This window comes from Trichomycterus rosablanca, chromosome 5, assembly GCF_030014385.1.
Source record: "Trichomycterus rosablanca isolate fTriRos1 chromosome 5, fTriRos1.hap1, whole genome shotgun sequence".
Classification (NCBI taxonomy): domain Eukaryota; kingdom Metazoa; phylum Chordata; class Actinopteri; order Siluriformes; family Trichomycteridae; genus Trichomycterus; species Trichomycterus rosablanca.
In genome coordinates this window covers 22,264,473-22,287,698 of record NC_085992.1, presented here as the reverse complement: position 1 = coordinate 22,287,698, position 23,226 = coordinate 22,264,473, and the positions used below count along the sequence as shown (strand labels likewise).

The 23,226-nt window shown below is 38.2% G+C and overlaps 1 protein-coding gene across 4 annotated transcripts in view; it reads right to left on the bottom strand.

Annotated features, from left to right (window-relative positions):
• Positions 1-23,226, bottom strand: part of LOC134314392 (arginyl-tRNA--protein transferase 1) — a 130,865-nt gene that overhangs the window by 68,132 nt on the left and 39,507 nt on the right. For 2 of the 4 annotated variants that reach the window (XM_062994976.1, XM_062994977.1), the window contains exons 6-9: positions 19,447-19,655; positions 15,445-15,573; positions 9,972-10,100; positions 3,864-3,896 (exon numbers count right to left, since the gene is read on the bottom strand). In XM_062994976.1, the coding sequence (XP_062851046.1) occupies positions 3,864-3,896; positions 9,972-10,100; positions 15,445-15,573; positions 19,447-19,655 (500 nt within the window). The remainder of the gene's footprint in view (positions 1-3,863; positions 3,897-9,971; positions 10,101-15,444; positions 15,574-19,446; positions 19,656-23,226) is intronic. The other 2 variants (XM_062994978.1, XM_062994979.1) reach the window with 2 other exon arrangements.

Sequence of the window (23,226 nt, the reverse complement as noted above, 5' to 3'; positions counted from 1 at the left end):
CAATTTTACGCACTACAACAGTAGACACAAAAGGTGTGTGTGTTTGACTGGCCTGCCTGCAGTACAGATCTGTCTTCTATTATGAATGCAGGATGAAGAGGAGAATCAGCTGAAGTCTTGTATCAAGCAAGGATGGAGGAAAATTCTACTTGCAAAACTGCAAAATGAGTGTCCTTAGTTCACTAAGCATTTAAAATTCTCATTAATAGAAAAGGTGATGGAATAGTAATGATGGTAAACGTGCCTCTGTCCCAACGTTTGTGGAGTGTTTCCAATGAAGTTGATCAGTGAAAACATTGGAAATCTTTCCATACTACTTTTATCAGTTAAAAAAAATCAAGAAAATTAACAATTCACTTATTCTACAAAACATCCCAGGTTTTCTGGAAATGGGTTTTGTAGAACTGAAAAACGAGAGTAGCCTTAATTGTGGCAGTAAACTATGAAACATTTCCTGTGTGCATGACAAGGCTCCTACGTCTTACTGTGAGTGGGGGGTGGTGGTTAGGGGTCATTAATACAAAACAGCTTTGTCAAGCTTAGAAAAGTGCTCACATTTTGTACCCCTACAATCTGTAGCTGATATCAAGATTCATCAGACCAGGCAATATTTTGCTAATCTTCAAATGTTTAGTTGAGTGTGTCCACTTAGCCATAGATTTCAATCTTTGGCTGACAGCCTTTGTCATTAATTCACACAGAAAATTTAATCTAAGTCATTAATTTTCCACCGAAAACAACATACATACCGGGTTTGAACCCAAGATATTAAAGCTGTTTAAAACAAACACTACCTGCAACAATACCATGCAGCCCAAACAACATACAACCAAATAGTACTTCAAATAACTGTATTAACAATGGAGTCGTTAGTAAATTGTACTTTGTAGTTTATAAAATAAAGTTTGGGACATTCTAAATGCAACTCAATGTATTACTTGATAATAGCCCCCAAATCAAATATTACATAACAGGTCTATGAGGGTAATGTTAGCAAACAGATAACTGGCTCAATATCTGCAATCTAGTCTAGGTTGCATTAGTAATACCTGGAAAACTCCACAGTCTTCAAAGACTTCAACATTGTCTGATTGTTTGAATACTGGAGGGGATACCTGTGCATCAACCTTAAGGCATAATGTCAAATTTAAGTGGAAGAGCAAGCCCCCAAATTCAGCTTTCATCAGAACTGTTGTCGAAGTCTGCTTTATATTTTTTAAGTGGAACAAAACCAACATTTAAAGGAATTTGGGGAAATGTGTAAGTATAAGTTGTTCCACGGGTTGTGTGCAGGTTTAAAAAGCCATGACCTTAGAAAGTAAGATTTGACCTTAACACTTGGACATCCTAATGGTTGCACTTCAGTCAGAGTGACGAGCACAAAAAATACATAAAAAGCAACTGGCCAAACATTTAGGGGCTAAATACAGCCTAAATTACTAGCATATGCTGACTCGGGTCTCTGTGTCTTACTTTGTTACCCACACACAGAAGCGCTACCCAAAAGCTGAGGTCGTTAACATTCCACTACACTTAAATGGAAAGGAATAATAGAAAATTGATTTATTTCGCAATTCAGCAGTAAGTGTACAGCAACAATCTCTGCCATCACTTCTGAAGACCTATAGAATGCTAATCTAAAACACAGCAGATCAGACTGAACATATTCTTTAAGTGCAAAGACTTAGAACACTGAAAAAGGAAAAACATTCAAGGTGGAAATCACAGGGCACCAACACACAACTGTCGGAGTTATCAGTTCATCAGAGACGGCTCGTTGCACATAGCATGAAAACAGCATCTGTGCAATGTTGCAGCCCACTAAATGACCAATAATGCTGATCATTATCAGTCGGGATATCAGATTAAGTCTAGGAAATTTAGTCCAGTTACCTGAACTTACCATGCCTGATCAATAAACTGATGTAATTTGCCCAGTTTTCTAAGTTTTTTTTAGTAATCCTTAAAACACAATTATTCTTTCTTTTAGGAACTGAGACAGTCAGTTTAAAATGGTAAAGAACAAATAATGGTATTAACATGTGCATGGGCAGAGGAGGGATGAACAAGAGTGCTAAGGCTGGGCGGCAGAGAAGGATGTTCAGGACAGGGCAAGAAGAGACAAAATGATCCACTGTGGTGACCACTTATGGGAGCTGCAAAAAAAGATATTGCCACCAATAAAAAAACTCTTACTAGGGGCACCCAGGTGGCACAGAGTTTCTGAACTCCTCGGTTCGAAACTCGATGTTGCCACCGGTCGACTGGGCGCCATCTGGCAGGCATAATTGGTGGTGCCTGCAGCAGATACTAATTGGCGACCGTATCTGCAGGTGGGGTCCAGACTGTGGGTGTGTGGGTGGGTGGATCTTCATACGCTGTGTAAGGACCCTGATTGGCGGAAGAGACTGTGCAGAAAGCAGGGGCGAAAAGAAAAGGGCTGTACACGTGTCAGAAGAGGTGTGTACAACGACGTGCTCTCCTTGGATGCAATCTGGTGGCTGTGACATGTTTGTTTACAACAGAAGCCCAGGAAGGAACAGCGACATCAATGTGTGTGTATGTGAGAGAGGGGGTTATGGGGCAAAAGTGGTACCCGATGTCTATAAAATCTTGACGACTAATTACACAACAGCGCTGTTAACAAGCATTTGCCCCTTGGATAGACACATCATGGGCCAATAAAAAGGCATTTAGCAAAGTCAAGCAGAAACAGGCTTCCAAACATAGTGCAGGCCTTCCTCCTATCCTGATTATTTCAGTTGAATTACATTGTTTACAGGACCTTTAATTTTCACAATTTTATATACACACACACACACACACACACACACACATTCACCCATAGAGCAATTCAGTGTCCCCAATTAAACTGACTGCATGTTTTTGGACTGTGGGAGGAAACCAAAGCTCGCGGAGGAAATCCACACAGACACAGACACCGAGAGAACGGGGAGAACATGCAAACTCCGCACAGATAGGACCCGGACCGCCCCGCCTGGGGATCGAACCCAGGACCTTCTTGCTGTGAGGCGATAGTGCTACCCACCGAGGCACCCTGCCACCCGGGAGAAAAAAAACGTAACATACATTTGCACTGCTAACATAGTAGACATTTACCTGCACTAACCTGCTGCATCTGTACGCAGAATAGGCGAATGTTCAGAAGCTTATTTTTGCGGTTTGGGGATTTAAAATAAAAGCAATGATAAAAATTTAGAACAGTAATTATTTCATCTGCATGTTTATCACCACTTTATCCTTGTCAGGGTCACAATGGATCTAGATTCCCTGGACTCTCTGGGTGCAATGCAGTAACACACCCTAAACAGAACGCCAACCTATTGAGGGGCCTCAAAGTTTCATACTTTAGAAAAAATACAGAACATATAGCAGCTAAAATGTTGCAACAAAAAATTTTACAAGTCTTGTCAATTTTTGTTTGAGAAAGTGCAATCGATAAATCAATTGTCCACATTTAATTTATGTACTTTTATCCAGGAAGGAACATTTGCTTTTCCAAGTGTGACAGTGGTTGCACACACCAGAGTAGCTCTTTTCCACCTGGTACCACTCAAGAATAGGCTAATGTCCTATTTGTTTTTTCCTCTCGTGTTTGTGTGTGTGTGTGTGTGCATGTTTTAATGGGCCCGGCTGTTACTCAAGACCGTGTGACCACCCTATTTTTTTTAGTGGTGTTGTTCTGCAGGAATAAAAACGGGCTTTGCACTCATGACAAACAATGCCAGTTCATTGAACAGCCTCACCTGCAACCAATTGTGGATATAATAGCATTGTATTAGTAGCATTGCGTCACTTGGTATTGAAAAGGTTAAGCTTTAATACATTTACAAAACACTTACCTCTAGTGGTGAGTCACAGAGGAACCTCTTAAACTGGAAAGAGGAGAAAAACCAGAGGAAAAGTTATGTCACTAACAGTCGTTAAGCACGTATAATGTATTATAACTCTACCAAAGCTGAGTGTATCGCATATTAATGTGTACAGCACATTCAACATGACCTCTCTGTTTACCTGCATTCCTTCAATCAACACTACAATTCAGTCACTGTGTACTGTCTTAATTTGGCATAAACACACACGGCATGGCCTTTACACAAAAATATGTCCCCCAAACTATATGTGGATTAGATAGGTGTACAATGGCCCTTGCAGAACTGCACTTGACCATTTCCACTGACCAATTCCTAGAAAATCCAAACCAGCTATCCACATATGTTATGTGGATACAATTTCCCAAATGCACTTCACTCTAGTATTGGAAACCTAAAAAAAGTAAATCTATTTCTCTTTGCTCTGTAGGCCTTATGGTGACTCTTAGTTTTTGTGCCTTAGCAGATAATGGCTAGAGCACACTCTGAGATTTTAAGCCGCTGATCATTTTTCTTCATAGCATGTTTAAAATTGAACAGCTGTATGAGCTTCCAAACAAGTTGTAAGCATAATGATAAATAGCAAATAAAAAAAGAACCAGCTAAAGTACCCCTCATACTTCATATCACTGTACTAACGCACATGTTCAATTAGTGCACAATTTAGTCTTCAGACTATTTATACTAACTATTTAGTCAATAATATGATATTTGGAATATGTTGAAGTTAACAGCACCAGCTCCACTCATTTTCCTCCATTCAGACCAGCAGCGGTGCAACACGACAAAGCGACCGGCTGTCATTTATTTTCAATTAGAGCTGGATATTTCTGGTGACAGGAGACGGAGCAAATGTTAGCAACGTGAAGTGGGTGGAGTCTGTGACGCAAAAAAAGTTGAGCAAAGTTGCAAATTAGGAGAGAAGCGATGTGGCGATTACCAATAGGAATTGAGCAATGAGCAGAGTGGTACACGCATTATCACCGCCACCATGACACATTAAACTCCATTTTTTTCTAGATAATAGTTCCTACTACAAATGGAGAAAAAACACATTGTCATGGTGCCAAACTTCAGCAAATAGACAGCAGTGATCACAATGAACAAACACAGGGTTCTTGGACTCCACCGAGTCCAAGAACCCTGTGTTTGTTCATTGTGATCACTGCTGTCTATTTGCTGAAGTTTGGCACCATGACAATGTGTTTTTTCTCCATTTCTAGCATCATGTGCTGCTTTTTAAGGCTTTCTAGCCAGCTTCACATTGTCAGACAGGTACTATTTAAGTGATATTTAAATTCAACAGGTGAAGGAAGTTATCATGTCTGGGTGTGGCTAGTGAAATTGAACCCAATTGTCAACAGAATTTGGTTAAATAGCTTGATGTTTATTTGGGTTATCTTTGTCTAATATTAAAAGTAGTTTGATCTAAAAACAAACATAAGAGTAGGGTTGGGCGGTATGACGGTATTGCGGTATACCGCTGTATTTAAAAATGGTGACGGTATTCAAAAATGGTGACGGTATTTTTAAAATGTGAAGCGCCAAATTTCTGCTTCAGGTCTACCTTGAAAACTGAGACTTTAAGACAGGGGTGCACAACATACGGCCCGCGGGCCAGATCCGGCCCGGCAAAACTCTCGATCCGGCCTGCCAGATGAAGTGCTGATGTATTTTTAAATAAATGATGCTGTCACTTTAAATTCACCGGGTAATTCCGTGAAATTGCGACTGAAAAGTAAATGATGTAAATACAAGTTACTTCAGCTGTACCATGTGTTTGTCCAAACCAAGTACGAGTAAAAAAAGAAAAGTGGATCTCGAGCATATGAAATTTAACCCTGAATGGACATACAAGTATTTTTTTTTTTATTAAACAGGCCATGGCGTTTTCTCATGTCTGCTGTGCTTGCGACCACATTAATCAGTTGGTGTCAGAAAAACGCTGCAGTATCTCTATATCTCCCACTGACCAAGACATTTCTTGTAAGTACCTGATTTTATGTAACTGTATTTAGGGCTGGGCGATTTTCACGATTAATTCTGTTAGTTAGAATGAACGTTTTCACATGATGTTAGAAATGTGACAATCGCGAATGTTTACATACTTTATATTTTAATTAAAATACCAACATGTCACGAGGCAGAAACTGAGCAGACGCTCGCGGAATGTAAATCAAGGAAAGTTTTATATTAAAAGGGCAAAAACAGTGTACAAATCCAGGTAGAGTCCAAACACAGAGGATAAACAGACAGGCAGCAAACGGAAGACAACAAGGATCATACACGGTAAATGGTTAGCTTCAGAAATAAGGACGCAAACACGATCGACAAAACTTCACAACGAGACTAAAACAGAAGAGTTTAAATAAGATGCGCATGGAACTGAACACAGCTGAACTGAATCAAAACTCCGGAGACGGTGGGCGCGATCAGGATTGGCTGACCGGGGATATGTGATAGTCACGTGACAGTCCGGGGGCGCATGGGAGTTGTAGTCCATACGGTTAGAAGCAGAACGCACCCCCCAGTCACAAGAGGACAAAATCAAAGCTGAGCTGTCCCCCAGAGTAGATACTGATACAGACTCACTTATATGGTGGAAACAGTAAACAGGCTCGAGTTCCTTTTAAAAAACCTGTAAAGAACTTTTTGTGGTTTTGCGCTTTTCTTATGCTGCACATTATTTAAAGTGAGTTGTTTGTGAGTTTTTTATATAAAGGATATAGCTAATTAAGATTTCGATTTTGTTTAAATTATTGTTAATTATTATTATATTGTTATAAAGTTTGAGTTCCTTGAAAGGATAATTATAGGTGGTGCTGTTACTATTTTTGCACTTCTGCAGTCTTTTAAATAAAAATTTTTCAATTGCATTATACAAAAAAAAATTTCAAATCGTGAATCGATAATACATTTGAAAATAATCGAGATTTTTTTTTTTTTCAATATCACCCAGCCTGAACTGTATTACAAATTCACGTGGACAGGTCTGTAAAAATGAAATGTGTGGCCCTCTGGTTTAGGTGTTTATGTGAAATCGGCCCTTGGTAAAAAGAAGTTGTGCACCCCTGCTTTAAGACATTCGCGCATCCACAGTAAGGGAGGGGTGGGAATGGTAGGCGGTTGGAGCTCACTGATTGGTTGTGGGGTGCTCACTGTGTAAGGTGATAACACAGAGAGACAAGTGAAAAGCCACAATGGTTAGCGTTAGCTGTGAGGTAACAAGCAGAAACTGAAAAACAGATCGTATTTAAATTTTCCGAAATCAACATTTTTTATCAGTTCAACCAGAAATGAACACAAGCGCGTGCATGCGCGGACACGTACGTATTTACTTAATATATATTCAGTGTAAATCGAGCACAAGTGTTGAGAATAAGGAGCAAACAGTAATAATAACGTTACGCCCGATCCCCTGTTCTGACTTTGGTGTCTGCCGTAGTTTTTTCTGCCCGTGTAAGAACTATTTTTTCTATTTTAAGAAAAAAGAGTGTTGTTTTCTAACGTCTCACCTGTCGTGTAATGTGAATTATAAATATATTGTCTGGCCTTTTAAGAATGTTAAGTGTACTATAGGGCGTAGGGAGCAAGTGTGTAGGGAAGATATCGGAAATTTACCGTTTCCGGCTGTGCTCATGTTGTTTTGCACTGAGCTTGTGTGACATTAAAAGTAGCGTTCTCGTTAAACCACTCGAATGTTTGGACTTTGAATTATTTGACATTATTTTCCAACACCGTCATCGCAACATTAACATTTACATTAATATTTTTTTTTGTTACGGTATAGAACTGAATTCTATATTACAGCCATAACTAATCGTACACATTCATACACTTTTAAGAAATAGCTATAACTATAAACTAAACAGTTAACTTTTGAAATATATTGAACTGTTTAGCCTGCTATTATTCTGTTTTGTCTGGGCAGTGAGAGATTACAATGCCAAAATGTTATATGTTAATATGTTTAAAAGTGTAATTGATACAGATGCATTTACACTTATGCGTATTTATTGTAGATCAGATAAGATAAGCAATGCTTGATGTTCTGATTGTTTAACTTTTTTGTTTGTCCCCCCCACGGTAATACGTATACCGCGGTATTTTCTGAAGACGGTATGATGGTATGAAAATCGGCAATACCGCCCAACCCTACATAAGAGTGCGACAAATATGCAAAAACTAAAGAAGGGGACAAATACTTCACAGCATTGTATAGAACAGGGTGTCCAAACTTTTCCTATTGGGGGCCAGATAGAGTAAAAAATATGCAAACATCGGCCACAGGCTCTTTTGAAATAAAACAAAAATATAATAGACCTACCTGATTACTACAAATTACAGTTCTTACTGATTACAATCACCTTTTTAAGTGACTAATTATATCTTTGCCAGTGTTGTGGAAAGATTACTGTACTTATTTAAATTAAATGTACACACTTCCCTCTTAACTCCAGCGTGCCTGAAATCTTTTGCATTTGATGTCTAGTTTTCATTTATTTTTTGGAGCCGCCATGTTTATCCAAAAACTCGGAAACATTTATGTAGGTGTAACGTTAATGTTCTGAGTTGGGTGAAAGAAGATGGAGAGCGTTTCAGATTTGTTTTATGCGTTAGTGACACTCAGAGTTCAAACAGTTCAAGCAGTCTTTTAAAAACCTGCTTAATAGTAGGCCAACTTTAATTTTATTTTTAAAATACCTCACAAGCCATTTCAAAAATGATAATGGGCCACAAATGGTAATTCGGACATCCCTGGTAAAGAAGGTATACTGCACAGCTATTATCTGCCACAGAAACTTGGATTCGTAATTGACTTAAAACCTAGCCCGGTGTTCTACATTAGGCAACCTTGCTGTGTTTGGTTAGGTGAGCTTGGCCATAAAACACTTAGGTCGTGCCACACCTAGCCCATAACCACTGACTGGAATTTATCGTGCAATAAAGACTGTTCAGTTATGGCAGCAGGAAAGAATCTGTGTATGATGAATGCCTCAGACAACTTTTAGTATTTATTCATTATTCAAGCTGGTGTTTTTAATAAATCACTGCTCCCCCTTGGCAGAGCCTAGTTGGTTTCCATGCCTGAGGGAACAAAAAACTTCTCACAGGTTACTGAGTAGTTTGATCTGTCTTTCCCTCAGTTATTCTCTCACTCAGCCCTCTTTCAGGTATGGTGTTTGACGACAGTTCTTCTCTTTTTTTTTTGCTGGCAGGACTACTGGCCTGACATTTTATTTATTGTTCTAGGTAAAGTCATTGGATGACGTTAAACGATGTTTATATGTTTCTAAGAAAACTAGCAGCTTGTTTTCCTTGTGATGTATAATATACTGTATCATTAATGCTAATCTGAACACACAACTTTCTGTACTCTGGTAGAGTAAATGTATCTGTTTCCAATTTAATATCAGTAGCTTTAAAAGCAGATACAGTAGTGTGGGGGGTTGTGAGGTGGTGAGTAGTGGCACTACTTGAGCACCTGCTTGAAAGTAGCAGTAAAGCAGACTCCAAAACATCTGTGAACCTCCACTATGTTTGATCGTAGGAACTGTGTTCTTTTCTTTGAAGTCCTCATTTTTTTTACTTTTTGTAAACGGTACAATGATGAGTTACACCAAAGAGCTCCATTTGGGTACATCTGACCATATGTTGTTCTCTCCCCTGGTTTTGGCAAACTCTAATCTGGCTTTTTTATGTCTCTGTGTTAGCGGTGGGGACATTCTGGGTCTTCTAGCATAGCATCCCAGTTTCATTAAGATGATGACAGCTGGTGCAAGCTAACACTGTTGTGCCCTTTGTTTGCAGGTCAGCTTAAATTTGTTTGTTCTTTATCCATCATTCAAATCATTCTTAGTTGCAATAAAAATCCATTCATTTTTCTCTTTAGATCATGTCCAGCGAGGTAAGCTACACTGACAGGGGCTGTATAATTTTGGATCACCTCTATTTTATTCTGGTTGACCTATAAGTCCAATTATTATTGGGTAAGTGGCTGCATTTGAAAAAAAATAGCAGAGACAAATGTGTCAAGTATGAAATAAGTGTACATATATGAGAGGACAACAATCCTACCTGATTCTCATCACATTCAAATGAATGGTCGCCATGAATGGCCATCTGGTAACAGGCAAACAGCTCTGCTGACTGCTTGTAGGATGCCAAGAAGTCAGGGTCCTCAAAGCTGACTGGCACTAGCCTCACCTTCAAGGGCAGCAGGATGAAGGAATGGTTAGTGGAAGGAAGAAAAATAAAAAGGACTGAGGGAAGTCGCACAGTGACTAGAAGATGACAGCGAATGTATGTTTTTAAGAATTTTGTATAGTATTAAGTACAGAGATTAATCTGGGAAAAAGTAGTTGGTAGAAATCAAGTGTCAGAGGTTGACTGAAATAAATATACATAAAATAGTAAAAAATAAAATAGAAACCACTCCATAAATGATAAGCAGTGTGACGAGAATTAAAATAAATAAAAAGGCCTTCAGTATGGTACTATTTGCACATTCATTATTCAATGAGCAAACTCGTAAGAAAAAAACACTTTTTCCTGATTATTTTATTATATTTTATCCTGATATAATAACCACTAAGTTGACCAACAGTAAATGGAACCTGTTACTGATTTAATTTATTAGAATTTTTAATCACACTTTTCCAAAACTAAAATCATATAGTGCTATGACAAAGTAATTTCCTCCACATTTTTTCAATTCTTGTATAATTGTCACATTTATATATTTTTTAGATAAATAAAGTACTTTTAATATTAGACAAAGATAACCCAAATTAAACATAAAATGCTTTTTTTTTATTATGATTTCAGTTATTAAAGGTAATCCTGTTCAGCCCTACCTGGCCCAATGCCTAAGTCATTGCTCCCTTAGTTAGTAAATCAACCAATTAACCAAATTTAATTAACAACTGTGTTAAATTTCACTAGCCACACCCAGATATGTTGTGTTAGACATATTTATTTATTAAGATATTAAAGTCATGTTTTAAACTTTGGTTATATTTATGAAAGAACAGGTAGTTACAGGTTACACATGATTCCTCAGTTCGAGTTAAATGTCAAACATAGTCACAGGCAATTTTGTACCTTCAATTCACCTAACTTACATGTATTTGGATTGTAGTAGGAAGCTACTGATCAGAGCTCCTGAAGGAAACCCATGCACACACACACACAGTAAGGACCTGGAGCACTCCATATGGAAACCAAACCCAGGACCCTCTCGTTGTGAGGTGACAGTGCTACCCACTGAGCCATCCATATAAACATTACTTAAATGGAAGCTGTCTGGCAATGTGAAGCTGGCTAGAAGGCCTCAAGAAGCAGCAAATGATGCCATGCTCTAAAAATACAAATACAGATGCAAAACAAAGCCATTGTAATCTACCAGTCTGGAAAGATTTCCAAAGACATTTCTAGGGCTCTAGGACTTCAGCAAACCACAGTTAGAGCCATTAGCCACACATGCAGATGGCTTGAAACAGGATTAGTCAACCAACCAAGATTTCACCAAGAATGCAATGATGATGGCACAACCCATTATAAGGTTTAGAGGGGCAGATACTTTTTTTACATGGGTGATACAGACTTTCAATATATCTTTTTCCTTTGAAAAATGGAATAATCTTTTAAAAGCTGCAATTTGAGTTAACTTGTGTTAATATTAATATTAAAATTAATAGAACGTTTTCAAACATTTAAATGTGACGAATATGCAAAAGTAGAAGAAATCGAGAGAGGAGCAAATACTTTTTCACAGCACTGTAAGTAAAAAAAAAAAGGAAATATAGAATGGAGAGAGGGGGAAAGCCATTTGAAGGTGAGGCCAGTGCACTGTGCCGCTCCTGCCTAATGCAATAGTGATAGTACAAGCTTTAGCAATGACAATATAGATATTGCAACAAACAGTTTCTGCTGCAAACTATTTGAAAAATACATACAGTTATATAACTAAAAAATGATTATTATAATAGTAATTGTGGTATGTGTTTATGTCTCACCAGAATCACCAGTAGGAAGCCTACAGAAAATCTCAAAACAAAGCTCGACCTCATCACAAGTCAATGTCTAAAGCCAAGTCTCTTCTGAGGCCAGCACTGTAAACTGATTAAATTAAACTACAATTATAAAGGACAATGTTTGAATGAAGCCTTAGTAACTGTTGAGCACTGGAATGGACCTATGGTCATGTGGCAGAGCGTGGAACGGAAAACATGAATGGGGTTCCAACAAATACAGCTAATTCTGAAAACCAATGTGGCACAATCAGTTCAGGAACTAAATCAGACAGAAGCCTGGCTTCTATAACAGGATAGTTTTCATGAAACAGGAGGCTTTGACAAAACCTTTCATTTTAACTGAAAATTTAAATATGTACACACAAGTCTGGCAAATTGAACTGACCAATCAGACTAAAGGTTAACATAAAACCACTTATTCCTAAGCACTGTTATTTCTAAAACAGAATAAAAAAGAAGAAACTCATGTTTGGGAGGGTAACATTTAAAGAAAACAATATTTGTGGGCCAGAGCAAAACCTAATAAGGCTGAACTGCTAAAGATGTCTGTCTGCAAGGAAACCGAAGGCAAACAGATGATGGATGTTTCTTCGTAAAGCTCATAAAAAAGAATTAAAGGTAAAAGACCTGTGGAGGAACTCAAACAGCTCAAAACTAACAAGCTCACGATTTTACCAGGACACCTGTGGAAACACTACGAATGGAAGCTGTTTTCTCATTTCCTTCCTCTTCCCTCACTCGTCCTCTTCTTAAGGACCTCATTCATTCTCTCTCTTTCATGTAACTGCTCAGTCATTTCCCTCTCAGCTCCAGCCTTACCGTTAAAGTCAAAAGTAATAGATGTGTATGTCATGGCAGTATTAGCTTTTTAATCATGTATGAACAATATATATATATATATATATTGTTAGCCGGCGAAGATTTCTTGCATGATAGCCTTTAGGCTAATGGTGATGTGAAGCTCACTTGACTGTGGACAGAGTCAGCAGTGTTTGGGGGAAAAAGTAAGAAGCTTTCAATCATGGCAGTTTCTGGTGGTTTCAAATCTCCTGTAAGCATTAGGTGACACATTAAGAGTTTTTTCCCCTGATAATGGCAAACAGACCACTGTTCACTGTTATTTGTACCTTAAAAAAACTGTTTGCAAAATAGCCTCAAATGACAATCCTAATACACTTTCTGAGCTCAGTACATGTTTCAGTTATAATGCTTGTGGCTCAGTCTAATGTGTAAGGTCAAACTAGCCCTACTTATATGGGCACAGAGAAGTCACTAACTAGGAAAGTGAAGTCTATGGTGAAACTGTGTACAGCAGCAAAGTAATCATCTAACTTGTTTGTATATTTTCGAGATATTTTAAAAACTTACAATAAAGTCATGTTGCAGTAATTTCTCAAGCGCCAATGTGCCCATCACTAACAAAACGCTACCAATGTAGGTCAACTTTTTAGGGGTGACACCAACTACAACATCCTTACAATGCCATCCTAACATCTTTTTCTTACAGGCTTTGGAAACAGACATGGGCTTCAACATCTGTCACATAACTATTGCTATACAAAGCTGGCAAAGGTACCCAGAAACCACAGCCATGATATTAATTGTGATAACACGCAACCTCAAGTGTTCTATTGCTTCATACAACTATTTTTACTAAATAAAAAAAACTTCAAATTTCATAGTGAATATACTTTAATACTGGCAATACCCTGCACCAAAAAGTAATTTCACAACAAACCATAACAATTCCCTAGCCTGCCTTATCAAAATAGGCTTTAAAAGACAACTAGTTTATACACTGATCAGCCATAACATTAAAGCCATCTCCTGGTTTCTACACACACTGTCCATTTTATCAGCTCCACTTATCATTTAGAAGCACTCTGAAGTTCTACAATTACTGACTGTAAACCATCTGTTTCTCTACATACTGTTTTAGTCCCCTTGCATGCTGTTCTTCAATGGTCAGGACCCCCACAGGACCACCACAGAGCAGGTATTATTTAGGTGGTGGATGATTCTCAGCACTGCAGTGACAATGACATGGTGGTGGTGTGTTAGTGTGTGTTGTGCTGGTATGAGTGGATCAGACACAGCAATGCTGATGGAGTTTTTAAACACCTCACTGTCACTGCTGGACTGAGAATACTCCACCAACCAAAAATATATCTAGCCAACAGTGCTCCGTGGGCAGCGTCCTATGACCACTGATGAAGGTCTAGAAGATGACAAACTCAAACAGCAGCAATAGATGAGCGAGGTGGACCAACTAGGTAGGAGTGTCTAATAGAGTGGACAGTGAGTGGACACGGTATTTAAAAATCTGATCCACTCATACCAGCACAACACACACTAACACACCACCACCATGTCATTGTCACTGCAGTGCTGAGAATGATCCATTACCCAAATAATACCTACTCTGTGGTGGTCCTGTGGGGGTCCTGACCATTGAAGAACAGCATGAAAGGGGGCTAACAAAGCATGCAGAGAAACAGATGGACTACAGTCAGTAATTGTAGAACTACAAAGTGCTTCTATATGGTAAGTGGAGCTGATAAAATGGACAGTGAGTGTAGAAACAAGTAGGTGGTTTTAATGTTATGGCTGATCCGTGTATAACATTAGTTTATTTAAAAAAAAAAAAAAAAAAAAAAAGTGCACATAAGTAAAAAAGGAAAACAAGAGATCAAATTTAATAGAAAGATTATTGCATTATTTTTGCATGTTATTCTGCACAAATCTGTTTGTATTCTGTTAATTTGTAGCCAATTCCAGCATGTTCAGATCTCTGCCTTCACTATAGTTGACCTAACAGTTTTCATAGTAATGGAAGATTCAGAATTTGATGAGGTTCTGCAGTCATATTCTTCTTCAAAGTCTGACCAAATAGGCTACAGGTGAAGAGCTACCTTAAAATAATCCACATAATTAATTTCTCACTTTGTAAAAGCAAGAAAAACAAAACAACTAAGGTTTTTTTACAAATCACTGCTGTCTATTATCTTCTGTCCCAATTTCTTATGGTTTCCTATGGGAAACATCTTCATATTTTACTGTAAAACATTTATAGCACAAACTACTAATAAACTACATTAGTTAACATTAGTTACAAGTAGATACAAGCCATATTTTTATCTAGGATTTTCCATTTACATCCTTGTTGTCATTATTTCCTCAGTGATCTCAATATTAATGGAAGAGCGACACTACTACTCCAATAAACCAGAAGAGTCACCAGTCTGGCTCTACTAAATAGATAACAGCAGTGCGGTACCAACACTAGAAACAGTGAGCAGAGCATTTATTATAAGCTAAATACACAGGCATTTACGCTAATGGCTAGTTACAATTAGATGTTCAGTAAGGAGACTACCCTAGAGACTACATCCTAAGAAAGGCCATGCCATGTTATGCCCAATTGTTAAGCTCTATTTCATTTAAATCTTTAATTTCTAAGTAAGGTGTAGACTGTGCTCCACCCCAGTGCCTTACAGAAACTGTGGGAGTCTGACCTGGCTTTCACTAGGCTTATCAGGTGGGTCGTGATGAATAACCATCTGGTAGAGTTTGTACACTTGGTAAGAAGCGTCGAAAGAAGCTTTGAACTGTGGACTGGGCGGCGCGGAGCGCACTACCCTCACCTTCAAAAGAGGATGGAATAGAGGAAGTTACAAAAAAGCAAAAAGGTACATTACTAAGAGAAAAAACAGAGAGTATTAAATAAAATAAGTAAGCACTTGTTAGAACATTGTCTGAGGAGAGTGTGATTGTCAAATTCCAAAACTACCCCAAGCTGCCATGTTATTAGGCACAACTAGCATACAGATGCAGTGTGTAAGTATATAATTTAGAACTGCATCCGATCTGTTGCTATGCACAATGCCAATACACGCTTCTCTGTTTAGTGAAAAAAGGTCCAGTTATCAGATGTTGTGCCTGCTAAAATAGCAAATGGGTACAACTGTACCTAATAAACTAGCAGCCTGGTGTATATCATCTCAAATGTGCCAAAAAAGGACAGAAACTGTAGTTTCCTAGACTAGTATTGTGACACAGATATTTATTCAAATAAAATATTCATTTGATCAGTTGTTTGGGTGAGAGTCAGCATGGTCAAGATGTCACCAAATTTTACTTCAACATTCCTAATACCACAAAACTTTAAAGGACGAAGCTGAGAGGCTTGCAACATGTTTAAAAGACTTGCCTCTATTCTCAGACCCAACAGAAACTCAAAAAGGTTTATTTTGTTTGGCCTTTATTCAAGATTCTGTTTTAAAATTTGTCAAAAACAACACAAGCAGTAAGTAGGAAAGTATTGTAATACTTTTGAAGCACAGAATTTAAATTAAATTTCTAACGTCTGTCAATTCTGTGGAAATATCTGGTGTTTAAAGGCACAACAAAGCAGCAAAGATACAGCAAGGTCTTTTCACTGTCTGAACTGTACTGAACTTCTATAGAATCAGAAAAGTCGAAGGTGAGCACAATAGAAACCTCTAGAAAAGCCAATCCCTAAAGACGTTAAAACCTTCTTTTCCGTGTACAAATACTGCCCCCTGTCAGAGACTTACACGTATTGCATGAATGTCTCACCCAGGCCCTTTCAAATTCACCTATTCATTCAAGTTATTTTACCAAACTAGTAACTCATTCATTTAATTATTATTTCTATATTCCTTCACTTAGCGTTTTTGGTTTTATTTATAGATTTGTATATATTTGTTTGGTTTAATGTGTTAACAGTTTAGCACTTTGTTGTGACATCACAATTTCCCTGTTCTTTTCTGCACAAATAATCAATTGATCAAATATAGACAAGACACATTTTCTACCACTGCTCTGTCAATCCTCAGCTTCAATCATCAATCATTAAATCCATGTTGGCTAAGAAAAGTCCCAGTCTAGTGCACACCATAACGCACACTTCAACTTTTCCAAGCATAACTGTCTTTTCCAATAAATTGGTTCTTCTAGTAAAAGTCTTGGTTCTTATTGGTTTTTCTAAGAAAAGTGTCCAAAAGTCTTTGCCAGCATAAAAGTTTAAAGGCATCAATATTCTTCTTGTCCTTTTTACTGTCCAGCTTTCACATCTGTCAGGAGCCACAGAAAAGACCATGGTCTGGACAATTCTGACCTTTATTTGGAGAGACACAACTGAATATAATTTCCAGTTCCTTCATTCGTGTTCTTCCAAGAGCCAGTGTGTGTGTCATATTTTCTGACTGCTAAATCCTTTGCTGTTAATAATTGATCCAAGTAGGCAAAAGCTGTTCACCACTTTAACTTTTCTTCATTAACAGTAAAGTTAGTGTTTTTCCTGTTGTCATGTCCTCATCATATTGAGCTGTCGTCCCATCTCTTCATTCTGTTATTTAACTTTCCTTCTTAGGGCCTTCCGGTCTTCCTGATTTTTGTTTTTATACTGAACTTCATCTTGATGTTTCTTCCACCAATATTCAATCTTTGATCATCATCTTCCAGTCCTGCTTCTTTCATATGTTCAGTGTACAGGTTGGTAGGGGTGACATACTGTATCTCCTTTGTCCACAATGACAAAGGAGATACAGTATGTCACCCCTACCAAAATGTACACTGAACATATGAAACCTTGGCATTATTCCATTATCTGTCATGACTGTGGCTTGTTGGTCAGTGTAGAGATTTCATTAGAACAATGAGATGTTCTAGTATGTCCATTCTGTGTGGTCAACACTGTTAAAAACTTTGCTGTAATTAATGAAGCAAATGCTGACTTCCTTCTTGAATTCCTTGGCTTTTTTATAATCCATCATACATCTGCAATGATATATCTTGTTCCTCTGCTTTTTCTGAATACTGCTTGCACATCTGGCAGTTCTCTTTCAATGCAAGGCTTTTGTCTATGTTGAATAATCTCTAGCATAATTGTACTGGAGTGTACTGAGGCACATTGTTAGTAACAGTGGTTTTCGATAGTTTGCACATTCCGTCTTGGTCTCCTTTGTTTGGTAATAGGATATAAAATGGTATTCTCCAATCTGCCAGCTATTGAGTGGTTTTTCAGTTGGCATAATTTAGTCACACTTGAACTGAATCTTCTTCAAAATCTTGAATTTTTGCTGAAGTGTTATTGATACCTGTGGCTTTCTTTTTTGGTAGTGATCGCATGGCTTGTCTGACTTAACAAAAGTCTCTTAGAAACTGATTTCTTGTTTGTAGAGATCTGGGTATTTCTTTCACTGTTGTTGACAGTTTAATTCTTGTTTTTTTTGTCTGTTTCCATCTTCAATGTCTGTACAAACACTGCTGTTGTATTGGCCCTGGTCCTTTGTTGTGGCTCTCCGAAACTCATGATTTTCCTTAAAACATTTTACTTTATTTTGGTCTGTTCACATTTTTGCAATTTCCACTCTATCAGCAGTGACGTAATTTGATTTCTTGCTCATTTTGTTCTCTCTTAAAAACAGTTCCTGATGGTTTACTTGAAGGTGGTATGTTCTCCAGCTAATATTATGGAAGCCTGGCAGTTTCATAGTTTTTTTTTAGCTTAACTAATAATTGGTGAAATTGGTGGCCCAGCTTTTGCTCACATATTACAACCTCAGTCTGCTGATCTCCCTCTGTGTAACTCTGTGAAAGTTCACAGCAATTACACTCCACAGAAATGATAACATCAAGAGTGATTAATAAACTGCCTTGCTTAAAATCACTAATGTATTTTTTGAATAATGCCTCCAAGTAATGCTTACAGCACATGTGCAATGTATGATGAAGTGCATTCTGAATGTGGCTTGATTGCACATGTTTAAACATCTCATTAAGGTTGGAACTGCATGTCCCTTCCGTTCAACTCTCTAAAGACTTAATGACCTTCGGCAGCATCCCAAACAGACCAGTGATAAAGTGAGAAGAGGCCAGCAGAGGAAGTGTGTGATATATCACACGCCAGCGGACACTCCTTCACTTCCACGCTGCGAGAAAGTGATATGCTGATACTAACAGACTAGAGGGACTGCAGTTTAACAGCGCAGTCATAATGTGTCGAAGCACTTTAGAAAACCACTGCTGATTTTTTTAACCTACTAGAACATCTAATTAAAGGAACAGAAAAGCAATAATTAAAAAAAAATGAATAATAAAAAACTGACCTGTTGTTTGGTGAAACAAATTACATTTTTAAAATAAATAAAGCAATTGAGGGTTAAAGGCCTTGTTTAAGGGCCCAACAGCAGCAACTTGGAGTGGTGGGCTTGAACCAGCAACCTTCTAATTTCTAGTCCAGTACCTTAACCACTAGGTAATGGCTTGCTCCTGCCAATGTTTCATAATCGTTTGGGTACCAAGGACACCAATTGCTGTATTTGTAAAAAGGATTTTTTTTTCCCATTTTTGCCTGATCTCACCCAAACAACCATAATAAAGATTTTTCTACCATAACTCTTCTGTATTATGAACAATAGTATTAATTTTAGTCAGAATTGAAATAAAAATGTACACAGAGGCATAATAGAAATGTCTGTGGAACTTCTAACCTCTAAGCGATGTAGAAGGTCATCAGGCAGGGAGTCACCGATAAATTCCTCTATGGTTTTGGGCTGATTAAATGTTGGGGTTGGCTGAACTGGAGTTACATTTGTATTGCTTTCAACCTGCTTCCTCTGTTGCTCCTTTTGTAGTCGCCGCTCCTTCCGGATATCCTTTGCTTTTCGGCTCGGAGGCCGGCTCCGGTCTGCCCCCACTCCTAAAACAACATAGAACAAACATTTAACTCTTGTTAACTATTATACAAGGAAAAAGAAGACAACAAAGAATCCCTTTGTTATTTAAATGTGTACAGAACCATTTAACTTTTTTACCCGTCATATACCAGCTTGTTTGGATGCTCAGAGGTCAGACACAGTACAAATACAAAAGCAAACTAATAACCATCATGAGTAACCAACAAAGTTGTAATGATGCGGAAATATTTGCAAAATGTATTACCCCCAAGTGTGAGCATTTATAACCAGGTGAGTGTAAGATGGTTTAACATTAACTGGCGGAATCTGCTGGTATTCCTGCTTTGTGTCCTGTGTCCTGTGTTTCTGTGATGTTCTACGTGACCCCTAGCAAGTTAAAGCAGTTGATGCCAGCTCTTCCACTACGTAACAAAAATAAAGATAAATCATTATAAAAACCTACATTTATTGCGTTTGTAATTAATCATGCACAAATCAAAGTGTTCTTGGTTATATGTGTAAATGATGCATTGCCCATATAGCAAATTTGTCAAACACAATAAAACATTAAAAAAAGAAAAGAAAAATTTTGAAATACTGGTGAAATAAAGATTGAGCTAGAAATGCATACAGAAGCATGTTGTACTAGGTAATGCAATAGTTACATTTTTGAAATTGAATTGAATTTTATTTGTCATTTTTTAATGGTATTTATTATATTTTTGAATGCTCTCAAAAGAAAAGAAGAAGCAGTCCCCAAACTTTCAGCCCGTAAAAATGTAAGTATGTGTATATGCATAAAATAACCAGATATGGCGCAAATGTCCAGTTTTCATAATTACAAAGTCCCACCAATACAAATTGCAATTATTAATAAATACACAGCCCTTAATTTAAAACACCACCCAAAGGTTGGTGTTCAAGTGTCCAAGCTGTGTTACAACCATGGTGAAAACTAAGGTGAAGCCACAAAAGCTGAGATAGGAGATCATATTATTGCTCCAAAGGGCAATGAAGACAGGAAGATTTTTACCTTAAACATTTCTAGAAACGCTTATGGCGCAGCAGCAAACCTGCCTGGGCATGAGAGAAAGCTTACATATTCACCCAGGGGCCTTAGAAATGCCATCAGGGCAATAAAGAAACGGTTACTGCAAAAGACATGATAAAGGATACAGGGTGACATGATAAAGGTTGGCTCAAATGTGTCAGTGGCAACCATAAGATCACCACTTACCAACCAAAAACCTTATGGCCAGGCTCCACATTGCATGCCACGTTTTACAAAGAGGCACAAGAAGGGTTAAATGGAATCTGCCACATGGAATTTGGATAGACCTGCAGAGCTCTGGGACACATTTCTATGAAGTGACAAATTAAAACAGAAAATGTTTGCTCATATGGATCAGCGGTTTGTCTGGAGCAAGAGAAGCTAGGCTTATAATCAGAAAAATACTTTACACACAGTCAAGCATGGAGTTGAGTCAGTGATGATGGGAATGTTTTTCTGCGGCAGGAACTGGCAGTCTTGACTGTCTGACTGGCAATATGGATTCACAGAAATACCAAAGCATTCTGAAGAGGAATGTTATACTTTCTGTGGTGAAACTGAATCTTGGTGATAATTGGACTTTCCAGCAAGACAATGATCCCATGCACTTCCAAGTCAACCAAAGCTTAGTTATGGAACCAGTCCTGGGTGGCTTTATCCAGATATAAATCCCACAGAAAAGCTTTGGTGGGATTTAAAGCCATCAAACTTCAAAGAAGCTTTTGCACAAGAAGAATGGGAAAATAATTCATAAGAAAGGTGTCAACAGCACACACATTATTAGAGGTTATTAAGGCAAAATGATGCACCACTACAGAGGATGGGGGTTAAATGGTGCATATGGACAAGAGTAGAGTTTTTCATTTGACCTTATTTGGCAACTTAGGTATCTAAAATTGCTTGTATCCATCAATATATATTCTTTCTCTGAGTACTGAGACTTATTCTTATTTATTTTTATTCAATTCTTTATTCAACAGCCATAACATTAAAACCATCTCCTGGTTTCTACACACACTGTCCATTTTATCAGCTCCACTTATCATATAGACACACTTTGTAGTTCTACAATTACTGATTGTAGTCCATCTGTTGTTTCTCTGCATGCTTTTTTAGCTGCTTTCACTCTGTTCTTAAATAGTCAGGACCCCCACAGGACCACCACAGAGAGTATTATTTCGGTGGATGATTCTCAGCACTGCAATGACAATGACATGGTGGTGGTGTGTTAGTGTGTGTTGTGCTGGTATGAGTGGATCAGACACAGCAGCGCTGCTGGAGTTTTTAAATACCGTGTCCACTCACTGTCCACTCTATTAGACACTCCTACCTAGTTGGTCCACCTTGTAGATGTAAAGTCAGAGACGATCGCTCATCTATTGCTTGGGTTGCTTGAGTTGGTCATCTTCTAGACCTTCATCAGTGGTCACAGGACGCTACCCATGGGGCCCTGTTGGCTGGATGTTTTTGGTTGGTGGACTATTCTCAGTCTAGCAGTGACAGTGAGGAGTTTAAAAACTCCATCAGCGCTGCTGTGTCTTATCCACTTATACCAGCACAACACACACTAACACACCACCACCATGTCAGTGTCACTGCAGTGCTGAGAATCATCCAACACCCAAAATAATACCTACTCTGTAGTGGTCCTGTGGGGGTCCTGACAACTGAAGAACAGGGTGAAAGCAGGCTAAAACAGTATGTAGAGAAACAGATGGACTACAGTCAGTAATTGTAGAACTACAAAGTGCTTCTATATGTGTGCTTCTAAGTGGAGCTGATAAAATGGACAATGAGTGTAGAAACAAGGAGGTGGTTTTATCATCATCACACCTTTTCATGGTGATTGGGCATCACACCAATCATGGTGATTGGGGGTTGAGTATTTCTGACTGCAACTGTAACACATCACAGCTAAAGCAAATTAAGAGTCATTATTGAGTTCTTAATGGTGTAATCATGTTGTAACCTACATTTAGGTCATACAGACTACCTGTAGTTTTTAATATCAGTATTCAGACCATTTTTAATGGCACTCCAAATTGTGGTTAGGTGCATCTCGTCTGATTGAATTATTGTTGAGATTGTTTCTGAGTTGTTTCTACAACTCAACTGAACTGCCCTTTGATGCAGACATTAGTAATGTACAGCATTACTATTTTTCCTAGAGTAATTCTGAATGGATAAGTAACAAACCCTCCTCCCCACACACACAAATGCTAGAAACAACAGCAATGCTTGCATGAATTTTACATTTGGAGTTATTTTGCAAGGCGTGAGATCATGTTTTCAATGGTTGCTTGTTGAATAGCTGCAGGGCTATGGGTCTGCCATTTAAAAAAAAACTATTTCTAAAAGTACTGCAAGATGTGTGTATGAATACAGAAACCACATGCTGAGCACACATGTATATAATCTGCAAAGCCTTCGGTCCAGTGCCAAAGAAGCCGTCTAGCTCACTTATAACAGGGTCTGGTCCTTCTGTGTAAATGGAACTCATTTTCCCCTCCTCCAACAACATGACATCATTGCAGTTGAGGCCA